Source organism: Perognathus longimembris, chromosome 12 (assembly GCF_023159225.1).
Source record: "Perognathus longimembris pacificus isolate PPM17 chromosome 12, ASM2315922v1, whole genome shotgun sequence".
Taxonomy (NCBI): domain Eukaryota; kingdom Metazoa; phylum Chordata; class Mammalia; order Rodentia; family Heteromyidae; genus Perognathus; species Perognathus longimembris.
In genome coordinates this window covers 28551776-28565565 of record NC_063172.1, presented here as the reverse complement: position 1 = coordinate 28565565, position 13790 = coordinate 28551776, and the positions used below count along the sequence as shown (strand labels likewise).

At 44.4% G+C, this 13790-nt stretch overlaps 1 protein-coding gene across 4 annotated transcripts in view; it reads right to left on the bottom strand.

Moving 5' to 3' along the window:
* The window catches only part of Snx31 (sorting nexin 31), a 42623-nt gene extending 34766 nt beyond the window's left edge, over positions 1 to 7857 (bottom strand). For all 4 annotated transcript variants that reach the window (XM_048358934.1, XM_048358935.1, XM_048358936.1 and 1 more), the window contains exons 1-2: positions 7745 to 7857; positions 7571 to 7645 (exon numbers count right to left, since the gene is read on the bottom strand). In XM_048358934.1, the coding sequence (XP_048214891.1) occupies positions 7571 to 7645; positions 7745 to 7810 (141 nt within the window). In that variant the 5' untranslated portion in view covers positions 7811 to 7857. The remainder of the gene's footprint in view (positions 1 to 7570; positions 7646 to 7744) is intronic.
* Between the last annotated feature and the right edge of the window lie 5933 nt (positions 7858 to 13790).

The window sequence follows — 13790 nt, the reverse complement described above, 5'->3', positions numbered from 1 at the left end:
CTTTTCAAAGCAAAATTTGGCAGGATTGGAGACTGGATTTCTCGACAAGGGCTCTTTCACATGAGCCACATCCCCCAGTCTTTTTGCTTTAGTTTGTTTTTCAGATAGGGTCTTAACACTTGTGGCTGGGCTGGCCTCAAACCTCAATCTTTCTACTTTTGCCTCCCAGTAGCTATTATTATAAGCATGCATCATCATATCAACCTTGGTTTTTAAGATAGAGTCTCACTCTAACTTTGCCTTGGTTGGCATCAAACCCTGGGTCTTTTTACTCTTTTTTAATATAATTATCAGAAAGTTTAAATTATATACATGACTCATATGATACTCCTACTGGACAGTGGTAGAGAATTCCAATAAGGCTACCTACTGTTCCAATTTTTAAAAAAAAATCTAGTCAGGCCCTTTTCTATAGTCCATGGTGGTAATTCTTTCTGTGGGAAATTCATAAAATTATCCTTTTGAGTTAAGAACTAAAAGTGCCTTCTGTTCTAGCCCCATACTGTCAGTGGTAGCTTGAGGGTGAGAGGGTGTCACATTCTTCAAAACAACACAAGGGAGCTGGGTGCTGGTGGCTCACCCCTGTATCCATAGCTAGTCAGGAGGCTGAGATCTGAGGATCACTGTTCAGAGTCAGCCTGGACAGGAAAGTCTGTGAGACTCTTCTTCTTCTTTTTTTTTGCCAGCCCTTGGGCTTGAACTCAGGGCCTGAGCACTGACCCTGGCTTCTTTTTGCTCAAGGCTAGCACTCTGCCACTTAAGCCACAGTGCCAGTTCTGGCTTTTTCTATATAAGTGGTGCTGAGGAATTGAACCCAGGGCTTCATGTATAGGAGGCAAGCACTCTTGCCACCAGGCCATATTCCCAGCCCTCTGTGAGACTCTTATCTCCACTAAACTACCACAAAATAAAGGCCAGGAGGTAAGTGCTGATGGCTCATGCCTGCAATCCTAGCTACTCAGGAGGCTGAGATCTAAGGATTGCTGTTCAAAGCCAGCCCAAGCAGGAAAGTCTACTGGACTCTTATTCCTAATTAATCACAGAAAAAGCAGGAAGTGGCTCTGTAGCTTAAGTGGCAGAGTGTTAGCTCAGGAGCACAAGGATAATGTCTAGGTCCGGAGTTCAAGCCTCAGGACTGGCAAGAAAAAAAAAAGCCTGGATAAAATTTAAATGCGTATTGTAAAGTAAACAAAAAAACAGTCTGGAAAAGATACACACTGTATAATCTCATTTATATGACATCTTGGGGAAAAGGCATATATATAGACTGCTAAAACAAAGAAACAAGTAGTAAATACTATGGCTTGGAATCAGAGGGTACTAAATAGATATGTATAGAAATTTTTTAGGGTAATAAAGCTGTTTTACATGATGCTATAATTGTGGACACATGAAATAACTTGGCTAACCCCAACAGACACAACCTTTCTTCTAACTCCTGTACAAAGCATTATAGCTACAAGTGTGCTACTCTTAAACTCAAATGTTCCTGCCATGCTAAAGATTGTCAAAGGATACCCCAATTGGAACTCCCTTCCAGACAAGGCTAATTCCATTCTGGTCTCTGCTAATTCCATTCAACAGAAGCAGAAATATGTCTTCTTTGCGTGCAGTTATTTCCTGATTAACTGATGAAGTGATTGTAAAAGGCAATTGACTTCCTTGGTATGTGATCTCCAGTGGAATCTAATAGTAGCAGCCTTGAGACAACAGAGATAGCAATCTACAGGAGAGAATCATGGGAAGCCCCACCCTGGAGGCCAAGAGCTGGGAAAAGCCAACATACATGAAGGTTCTAAAGCCCATCACAAGGGCAAAAGGCCTCTCAGCAGGTTTCACAACGTGAGCTGAGTCTCAAAGAATCTTTCATTTGCATTCTCAAATGTGGCTAAAGTTCAACAATACCAACACAGTCCATTCTTCCCATGGATCTCAACACAAAATATAGCAGTTGAAACTCTACAGCAAACTTTCTGATTCTATAGGTCAGCTCAATCTCTCCGTCAAAGGAAAGTAAAAGGCTTCTGTGCTTTTACTAGGTGTTTTCTTTGCTTGAAGTGCTCTCTCTCTCTCTCTCTCTCTCTTTCCTGAGAGACTATGTTGAGATACTTTGTTGTTGTTGTTATTATTGTGCCAGTCTCCGGGGCTTGAACTCAAGGTCTGGGCACTGTCTCTAAGACTCTTTTGCTCAAGGCTAGCACTCTACACTTGAGCTTCAACTCCATTTCCAGCTTTTTGGTAGTGTATTGGAAATAGAGTCTCCTAGTCTTTCTGCTTGAGCTGGCTTTCAACCATGATCCTGAGATCTCAGCCTCCTGACTAGCTAGGATTACAGGTGTGAGCCACTGGCACTGTCTAGAGATACTTTTCAATCCTCGATTCTGACGTCCCAATGCGCAGCTCTGCCTCTTAACATGAACAGATCCTACTGGGAAACATCACCTTCCATCCCTGCCTCATCTCACAGCCCTGACACCTGGTGGTGGCTGCTTGGGACAAGTGGAGTTATAAATGGAGTCCTTGTTACCTTCTCTACTTCTAACCCCAACTCGTTCTTCCCACTTCCCCAAGTCCTCTTGTAGCCAAATGAGGGGCTACAGTTCAAAGTACTCTGGGTTGTGGTATCTAAACACAAAGTGTTGCAGAAATAAGACAGAGGTACCTTATGTGACCAATGGGGACTTCCTGGACAAGCGGGGGCTTTTAGATAGGACTGGCTCCTGATAGATGGGCCCCAAACCAAGTCTTCCAAGCAGAGACGGTGAGTAAGGCAGAGATAATGAGTGGTCCAGACTGACAGGAATAGCAGATGAATGGAGAAAGAGAAAGAGATCAGAGTCAGGCCTGGTTGTGCACATCTGCAATCTAAGTACTCAGGAAGCGGAGGCAGAAGGAATGTAAGACTATGAAGTCAGCTTGGGCTACATTATCAAGACCTTGCTTCAGGAAAACAATAAAAGGGGAGATCAGATTAGCCCAGTGTGGGGGTGGTGCAGAAGCAACACCGAGCAGGGAGGCGCACCAAAGCAGCATGATGAGATTGCACAGCCCCCCGCCCCCACCCCTGCTACAGTGTCCTTTCCAAGCTTGACTTATCCCAACTTATCCTCCTTGTCATGTCTGATGCTGGCAGAGTGCAGAAAGTTCAGCATCACTTACACATCATCTTAACACTGGAACAGAATGAGCTATGTTATCTTTGCCGATTTCTTTGCATCCTCATTTAAGGAGGATAGTACAGGCAAAGGCAGAGGCATAAGTCAAAGGGTTCTTTTAAACTCATCTGAATAGACAGAGAGCTGAACCAGACAGCTCATGTGGCAGAGGGGTGAGCAGCACTCTGCCATCCCTGACAGCCTCACCCAAGGACAGGGCTGCAGGTGATGACCTCAGAGAGCATGTCACAGGTGACCTCGTGGATACACACTCGTCTCTTCCTCAGGTTCAGTCATGTATGCATTGGCTCTTCCATCTACCCTGGCTAAGTGGATTAAGTCCACCTCATTTGGGCAGGAAGTCCTTGTCAATCAAACAGGTAGCTAGCAACCAAGCCTACAATCAGCTACACAGAAGGCTGAGATCTGAAGATTGAGATTTGAAGCCAACATAGGCAGACAAATTCATGAGACTCATCTCCAGTTAGTCAGCAAAAAGCCAGAAGTAGAACTATGGCTCAGGTGGTAGAGTGCCAGCCTTGAGCAAAAAAAAAAAAAACCTAGGCAAGAGTGCAAGGCCCTGAGTTCAAGCTCTAGTACCAGCACAAAAATAACTAACTAAATAAATAGGTATCTACTCTACAAAATATAAATCCAATCCTCACAGCCAAAATTCACACTGCTAAAATTGTAATCTTCACTTTATTAAAGAAATAGACTTATACTTACCACATGTGCATATAGAGATGGGGACCTTCTATTGCTTTCTTTTTTGTAGCATTTAGCATTAAATCATTATGAATTTGAGCCAGGTACCAGTGGCTCGTGCTTGTAATCCTAGCTATTCAGGAGGCTGAGATTTGAGGACCATGAACCTAAGCCAGTCCCAGCAGGAAAGTCTGGAAGACTCTTATCTCCAATTAACCACCCAAAAGCCACCCAAAAGCCAGAAGCAGACTTATGGCTCAAATGGTAGAGCACCAGCCTTGAGCAAATATGTCAAGTGAGAGCACAAGGCCCTGACTTCAACCCTAGTACTGGCAGAAAATCATCATCATCATCATCATCATCATCATCATCATCATCATCATCATCATCTGGAGCCAGATCACATTCATGAAAGAACAGGAAGAAAAAACAAATCAGCAGAAAAGTAACTGGAAATGTCACTCAACCTTTTGTTCTCAGACTCAGAGTGTCCAGATAAAACCCAGGGTGCCCAGGTAAGTATGTCCCAAACAGTGTATCTGCCATACTACAAATTTAATTACCTGAAATTCAAATGGAACTGGGGATCCTGTGTTTCTATTAGTCACATCTGAAAATAAGACTCTCTGTCTCTGAGATGGAGATGCTACTGATGTTGCATTTCTGACCTTCTAGGGGCTTAGAAGCAATTCCAGCAAAATCCTGTGCTTGTAACTTGAAAGATAGAAAGGAGGTCTTGGTTGCCCTGGGTGGAGGGGATCAAGTATCAAAAGTCGAGAGGATTTTCAGAGTAAGGGAACTGTTCCTTCATCTTAGGTACAGTGATGATGATCGTGTATATCTAATAAAAGGTCATCTAAAATAAGGGATTTCATTATTTTATTGAAAAATATGGTACAAGTATGTTAAAATAAGGTTCAATCACTGGATTCAATTGCTTTACTTACATGATTTATGTTGCTAATTTTAAGAAACTGTATGATGTAATGAATAAAAGAAGAATACAAAGATCAAATCCTGGCTCCCCACAGTAACAGAGTATGACTTCGGACAAATTATGCTTGGTTTCTTCACCTATTGATTATAATCCTAGCACATAGGATTGGCAAAGAAATTATATGTAAAGCAATTTACATTTAAGATGCTTAGCACCAATCTTGTCACAGAGTAACCACTCAACTGTTATTGTTTCAAATTTATAAATAGCAATGTCTACCTAAGATCTAATAAATTCTTTAATGTTCAATTTAATCAGGGTTGGAAGTGTGGGTCAATTGGTAAAGCACCTGCCTAGCAAGTATGAGTTAAGCCTTGAGTTAAAACAGAGCTGAGACAAATAAGTACTCATTAGTGTCTATTTTATACTCCATCAGGGGCACTAAACAGGCACTTGAATATTGTAGGGGCCATGAAGTGATGAATAATTCCTTGTTTTGTGACTTCCCAAGCAGAAGATGATCAAGAATACATGTTTACTCACTTTACATCTCTGCTTTGGGACCTGGTAGGATTTGATAGGTCCAGTTGTGCTGAAAAGCTGACAAGCACTTTCCTGAACCCATTGCCTAAGGAGGACTAGATTCAGGAATTTTCCAAGTTCTGAGATAGCAAATGCCAGGCTAGGCAAGAAAATTGGCCCCTAATAGTATCACATGCATGCCGGGAGGTCCTATCTCAAACCATCTACTTGCTTATTGATTCATTTAAGGTCGGAGGAGAGGTGACCAGCCTGGAAGTGGCCAGTCAGTCCCACTGCTGACTCCGGTTGTGCATCTTGTGATGGGTAGTTTGTCCTTTGCACCTCACATTACAGGAAGACAGAGAAGGGCTGGATGATGCCCTGACTTGCACCATCCAGTGTCTAATACACCTGTCCTTCCTCTTCCTACAAGTCCCCATCTGCTTTTCTCTGCAGTCCTGAGAACTCCTTAAGCATGTTTTGATCAAAAGCAGCTTGTCATCTTTCAGAATTCTGAACCCAGGTCCTTCTTCCTTCAGTCATCTGGCAATCATTTCTAAGGGCCTACTGTCACGGGCATTAGCAATACAAAGATGACAACTCAAATTAAAAATCACATTACAGCACCAGTGGCTCACATCTGTGATCCTAGCTATTTGGGAGTCTGAGAGCTAAGCCTTATGGTTTGAAGCAAGCAGGGGCAGGAACATCTGTAAGACTCTTTTACTCCAATTCAGCAGCAAAAAGCCAGGAGTAGAGCTGTGGCTCAAGTGGTAGGTAGAGTGTCAGCCTTGAGCAAAGAAGTTACAGGACCAGCTCCTACATCCTGGTTCAAGTCCCAGTACTGGCAAGAAAAAAAATCATATTGTACTCATTTTCTTGTTAACTCCAAAAACATTCCTCTCCTGAAAATGGACCTTCCCAGTGTGCTATGATAGAAGAGAAAGATCTATCACGGTGATGTTTTCAAGAGTAGAAAAGTCAAACTAAGAGTCCACCAAGAGAAGGTGGTTATATGAAACATGGTGTACTTACAACTCAATAGAAACTAGACTGAAAGGGCTCTCCTCACCCCCACCTAAATGTGTGCTGTTAGCTGTTGTCTCTGAGCAAGTTGTTTTTTGTTTTTCTTGTTTTGTTTTTTTTTTGCCAGTCCTGGGCTTTGAACTCAGGACCTAAGCACTGGCCCTGGCTTCTTTTTGCTCAAGGCTAGCACTCTGCCACTTGAGCCACAGCGCCACTTTTGGCCGTTTCTATATACGTGAGGGTGGGGAATGGAACCCAAGGCTTCTTGTACATGAGGCGAGCACTTTACCACTAGGCCACATTCCCAGCCCTTTAGTTTTTGTTTTTTAACTTTTGATATGTGCTCTTTAAAATCTAAAATAATGGGGCTGGGAATGTGGCCTAGTGATAGAGTGCTTGCCAAGCATGCATGAAGCCCTGGGTTCTATTCCTTGGCACCACACAAACAGAAAAAGCCAGAATGGCACTGTGGCTCAAGTGGTAGAGGGCTGGCCTTGAACAAAAGAAGCTCAAGCACAGTGCCCAGGCTCTGAGTTCAAGCCCCAGAACTGGCAATAAACAAATGAATGAAATCTGAAATAAGAAAAAAAAAACAAGAACGACTTGAAGAATAGCATGGGAAAATGAACATTTCCAAGCTGCCATTTACTCCTCTAAACTCTTTTGAAGACTTAACAGGGCCTCCTGAAATAAACAATAAGATCCATTAAATCCATTTGCCTCCCAGAGAAAGTGAGAAAACTACAGTGAAAAACGGTCTCCTAACTTGAAAAAGCCATCTGTATCCTTGGTTACACGTTTGCCGGAACTTGAAACGAAAATACAGACGTCCTTTTAAAAGTGAGTGAACTTACAAACTCTGGAGGGTGAGATTAGACATTCATGTGCAACCTTCCTAAGACTGCACCCTGGTCTCCACTTGAGTTACTCATTTTGAAGAGGACATCAACCTAGGAAACCCTGGCACTAAAACGAACCCCACTCTAGACCCAGCACCCCAAGTGGACTGGGATTGGTGAGTGCCCAGGGGGTGGAGAGGGTGGCCCCTTTCCTCCTCTCACACCTGTAGATGGTTCATGTAAATGTGTCCCTCTACCTGTAAGCAATTCATAATGAATCCTTACCACCCGCCTAAAGCTCCCCGAAGCCCGGTGTCCTGGGAAAGCCACGTTCCCAGATGGCTTTGGGCGCACGCTCCGTGCAGCACCTGCACCCGGCTCACCTGTTCGTTCCAGCGATGCAGCTGGCTGTAGCGCACCCTGCAGAAGAGGAACCCGTCCAAGTACACGGAATACAGCTGCAAGCACACAGACATCCCGCCCTGGGTTAGCGGGGTGGGGGACACGTGCGAGGATGGCCACCGGCCCCTCCCTTCCCGGCCGGCCCCCTAGCGCACCACGTAGCGGCCCCCCAGCCCATCGGGCTGCTGCTGGGACACGGGGATACAGAAATGCATCTTCATGGTGCAGGCGGTGAAGCGGGCGGTGCTGGAAACGCGACCTGCCTCAGGCGAGCGCGGACGGGCGCAGCTCTGGGCCAGCCCCGGGAAGTGCAAGCAGGCAAGCCTCGCCAACGGGGCGGGGCCCGAACCCACCGCAGCCTACGAGGGGCCGCCCACACCGCAGGCGTGGCCTCCAGCCCCTCCCACCCCTTGCTCACCACCCACCCTCCTACCTCGGTCACTGGAGGGCTGAGGGTGCAATCCGTGCCCTGTGCTGGGGAGAGAGGGAACTACTTTCCCAGCAGAGGTTGGGCCCCACGCCCCTCACTGTGCCAGGCCTGCCTGCAAGCTCAGCATTCAGGCGGCTGAGGCAGAAGAATCATGAGTTTGAGGCCAGCCTGGGCTGTATAGTGCATGACCCAGTGTGAAAGGAAAAACAAAACAAAACTAGCAAACAAAACAAAGACATTCATACAAAATAATATTTATTAAAGAGATGCCCATTCCTGAGGTATTGAAGCAAGCAACAGGGCACCATTGCCTTCCAGCTTCTGACCCTGCACAGTTTCTTACAAGACCTTGATGACCATTTTCACAGTCGATCTTCAGGTAAGAGTTATAATTCTATGTTATTGACGAAAATATCAGAGGCCCAGAGTGACATGGAGGACTGGGTAATTACAGAATTGTAATTTTTATAAGTGGGAGAGCATCAAAACATCTTCCAAGCCAGGATGTCCCATGTACCTGGAATACTGAGTAATCACCTTGATCCGGGTGGCACGCCCTGTGTTCAGAAAGATAGGAAACAGCAACAGCTAATAGTGCTTTTTACTATAGTTAAGGAGGTACAATTGACACAGATACACCCACAAATGCACAAGTTTGAAAGTTTACAGTTTGGTAAGTTTTGACACCATTCTCACAGTCAGATACTAAAACCAATCCATCATCTCAAAAGTTACCTCCTACCCTTCAGAACCCTTCCCTCCTTCCTCTCCCCGCTGCCACCAGCCAAGCAACCACTGATTTACTTTCTGTCACCATAGATTCGCTTGCACTTCTCAAATATAAATGGAATCCTACAGTATGAACTTTATCATGTAGCTTCTTCTACTCAGTAGTTATGTTGAGAGTCTTCAAGGTAGGTGTACTTGCATGGTTTACATCCCATCTGTTGCCAAATAGTATTCCATTGAATAGTTTTTTACCTCTTTTCATTGATGAGTACTATTCCATTGTGTCTATTTACTCACCTCTTAATAGGCATATTTTGGATGAATTACTTAATATTTTGTGAGTACTTACTTTGGACTAAACAACCTCCTTAGAGCTTCATATATGAACACTACTCAGCTTATAATAGATTTACATCCTGAAAACTCTACTGTAAATTCAAAATACCAGATATGGGTGATGCATTTAATGTACCTTTTCTGCCCAGCATCTGCCCAGTTTAGCAAGATAGTACACTAGGATATCGGCTGTGTACTTCTTAGTCACGTGTTTCAGCCTGCTGATGCCACCACTCTGTCTCTCAAGAGATAATTGAAAAGGGTGGGATATGTAGCTTAAGGGTAGAGCTCTTTCCTAGCATGTGCAAGACCTTGGGTTCCATCTCATAATTCAAAGATAAATACAGAGGACTGGATCACCTATGGTTAGCAAGAGAAAAGATCAAAACTCAAAAAACAAAACAAAACAAAACAAAAACCCAACCACCTGCAGAGTGGTTTTTACTGAATGCACATTTCTTCTTCACTATTGTAAAATTGGAAAATCATTGATTGGAACTACAGTAAGTAAGGGACTGTCTATATATTACATCACCCAGTCAACCCCATGGTCTGTCAGACGCTTTTCTGTTCCCCATTTTTAGTTGAGCTTATTGACACACTGTATGGTTGTATAGCCTAAGATCATGGAGTCTTCTGATGACTAGCAGAGCCAGGACTCAAAGCAGACAGAATGATTCTAGAGCTGACCTCTCAACTCCTATGCTAAATACTACAATCCCTGAGCAACACGTGCCAGAAGTAAGGATAAGGAGGGATGGAATTTGTCCCAAGTACCTTGCTCTGACATCGGGAAGGATGGAGATTGTTTCTAGGTATAAATATTTTCCCAACAATAGACCATCATATCACTGTTGGCTTATCTATTTTTTGAAAATTCACTTTTTTTTTTTGGCCAGTCCTGGGCCTTGGACTCAGGGCCTGAGCACTGTCCCTGGCTTCTTCCCGCTCAAGGCTAGCACTCTGCCACTTGAGCCACAGCGCCGCTTCTGGCCGTTTTCTGTATATGTGGTGCTGGGGAATCGAACCTAGGGCCTCGTGTATCCGAGGCAGGCACTCTTGCCACTAGGCTATATCCCCAGCCCCTGAAAATTCACTTTTGATTCCTGACAATAAACGAGTGGAAATTGGGAACATATGATTGTCCCTAGTAGTATCTTTCTACTTGAGAGTTAAACATCAGACATCATTCTTCACAGTGCTCCTGGAAATGACCCAAGCAATCCTTTTGTGAGCCCATAGGGCTTTTGTAGAATGCCTTTCTGTAAGAAAAGCCCTTTGTTTCTGCTTTTGATTCTTTTGGCTCCTCTCCTTCAGTTGCCATGTCCCATGGCTCTAGGGAAAGGAGCCATCGGTTAAGGGTTCATAGGAAGAGGATTTTGGCTTATGAAATGAGAGACAGGGCTCCATGGCTGGGGGGTGGGGAATGGACAAAGAGAGGGCACTTTCTGCCTCAGCAACTTCACTATAAATAGCAAGGCACTTGTGTACATCTTGCCCGCTAACCCTGCCTGACCATTCAGTTATCAGACTTTGATTTTGGCTAAGCACACATGAACTTGAGGACAACCAGCTTTTCTGCATTTCTGACTGAAGAGTTGTAGGAGCAAGGTTGAGCATATGGTTCAGCAGTGAGCAGGCCAGGCAAGGTGGCCTGGCCTCCAGCCAGGAGGGGGAAGAAGGTGTACTGAGTCTATGGTATCTGTAGTACGTCTGGGCCTGGACCTGGGCTGCAGAGGCTGCAATGATGAGGTAAATGATGTCCCTGTGCTTCATGCAGCCTCACAGGGAAGCCAGCAGTAGAAGGGATTGCAGGTGCAAGCTTATCTGTGGAAAAGGGGGATCAGGGGAAACAGGCACAGGGCACAGAGCTGGGAGCAAGCAGAAAAGCAGTGAGTGTGGGAAAGCCTCTTGGAGACACAGAAACAAGGAGCAACGGTGTTGGACTTGATCTGAGAATAGGAGATAGAGTAGAACAACCAATACAAGGGGTGGGTCATGCCAAGGATTTTATTTTATTTCATTGTCAGTTATTTCATTGTCAGTTGTGGGGCTGGAACACTGGGCCCAGGCACTGTCCTTGAGCTCTTCAGCTCAAAGCTAGCATTCTATCACTTGAGCCACAGCGCCATTTTGGATTTTCTGGTGGTTAATTAGAGATAAGAGTTTCATGGACTTTCCTGCCTGGGCTGGATCCTCAGATCTCAGCCTCCTGAGTAGCTAGGATTACAGGTGTGAGCCACCATCACCTGGCATGCCAAGGATTTTATTTGGCCTGTTACACTTGACAAATCCTACCTAATATCATCCACCACCTAACACCAAGAGGTAGGGAGGGATGTGTTACCCACTCTTAGTAACTTTGGAAACTTTGACCTTGAACACTGAGTTTACGTCCCACCCAAGCTTTTACACTTGGAAATCATAATCATCACCCATCTTGGTAATGCATTGGGCCATCTTCCCATTTGATCTTCACAAGTCCTTAAAAACAGGGCCATTTTAAGGAAGAAACTTTGGCATGGGAAAGTTTTGCGGAAGATGCCAAAGCTAGAAAGCACCAGAGCTGAATGAAGGACTAGCTGAGTTTTTGTGTCTCTGTCTATCTGTCTGTCTGTCTGTCTCTCTCTCTTTCACACACACACACACACACACACACACACACACACACACACACATCTTCAGAACTAGTGTATAAGAAAATACAAAGCAGCAGCTTGTGCCTGTAATCCTAGCTATTCAGAAGGCTGAGATCTGAGGATCTTGGTTCTAAACCAGCCTGGGAAGAAAAACCTGAGACTTATTTCCCATTAATGAGCAAAAAGCTGGAAGTAGAGACATGGTTTAAGATGTAGAACACTGGGCTGGGGATATGGCCTTGTGGCAAGAGTTCTTGCCTTGTATACATGAGGCCCTGGGTTTGATTCCCCAGCACCACATATACAGAAAACGGCCAGAAGTGGTGCTGTGGCTCAAGTGGCAGAGTGCTAGCCTTGAGCAAAAAGAGGCCAGGGACAGTGCTCATGCCCTGAGTTCAAGGCCCAGGACTAGCCAAAAAAAAAAAAAAAAAAAAAAAAGAAGAAGAAGATGTAGAACACTAACCTTAAGCAAAAAAAAAAAAAAAAAAAAAAAAAAAAGGCCAGGCAAGAGCACATGGCCCTAAGGTCAAACCCTAGTACCAACACACACACGGGGTGGAGGTGGGGAGTAATACAAAGCAAGCAGGATCCCCAGCTTCAAATCCTCAGGGTTTGATTCAGCTGGACTTGAGCTAATCACTTTGTCCTCACCACTTCAGCTTCCTGATCTGCAAAACTAGGAGGTAGCCTCAGTGGGAGACCAGAAGAGGGTCCATGCCAGAAAAGCCACTGTTGCTGTTAGTGACAAGATGTTATATAGCATGGAAGTTTATCAGCAAAGAAAGGTGTCTGGTGAGAGAGACTATAGGATGAAAACTGAAACTGTTAAAACTTATTGACTCTAACCAAATGCTACTCTAACTTTGAAAAAGAAGAAGCAGCATTTTTGCAGGTATTGGGGTTTGAATTCAGGACCTGACACTTACTAGGCATGCCCTCTAACCACACCCTCAACCCTTTTCCTTGTAGGTTGTTTTTCAGACAGGTATTTGGTTTCTCTCCAGCTGACCTCAGACCTCAATCCTCCTGGCAGTCACTTCTGGTCCTTGCAAGGTGGAAGGTAGAGCAGAAAGGAGAAAGGCAGAGGAGAAACCTGGTTAGCAAGCCCTGGCTTAGTCCTGGTCCCTGTGTTAAGCACACCAGTGTCTCCATCCCTGCTGTCCCTGGGAGTGGGGATGTTTTTATTGTCCTAAGTGTAAGGAGACAGGAGACTGTAATGATTTACCAAAACCACACAGGTGATGAGGGGCAGAACTCAGACCTGACTAGGAAAGGCCATGGTGGTTTCTTGTGTTGCCCTTTGAGTAAAGCCTATCAGAACAAGATTTACTAGAATGCCATAGTGTTAGCTTGAAGCTCTTTAAAGTCAAGTCACAGAAATCCACTGTGGACAGAAAAGGGGGAATGTGCTCAATGACACAGGTTCTTTTTTTAATTTTTGGAGGTAATGATGTGTGAACTTAGGACCTGGTGTTTGTGTAGTTGATCACTTGAACCAGGCCCCAAACCTTCTGTTTGTTTGTTTTTCTGGCAGGGTCCCCTGCTTTAGCCCAGGGCTGGTCTCCAGCTATGATCTTCCTATTTCTACTTCCTGTATAGCAACAATTAGAGGCTTGTGCTACCATGCCCAGATGGACATAGAGGTTCAAAAGCAGTGAAATCAGGGCACAGTTGGGTCTTGACAAGGGATAAATCATAGAACTGGAGAATTTTTGAAACTCTCCCCTTTCTTCTTCTTCTTTCTATATATCATTATTTCCCTAAATCACCCAGAAGAATATAGCCCCATTATATCTCTCCTTTCCTCCCCTCTAGTTTTCATGTTAATTGTAACAGCTCCAGCTTTGAACAGTGATATAGTTCATTGAAGCCCTGGTTTAAAGGTAGTGGTAAAGAGAATTTGTTTTATCCTTGGTCAAAACAGCTACACTCAGAAAATGTGGCCAGATTGTTCAAGTCTACAAACTCTGAAAGGGAGACTACTTCCCCTTTCTACTCCTAGTTCACAGAATTAGACAAATAAGTTGATGGTAATAATTGTTAAATAAAATTTATAGGAGGCCACTA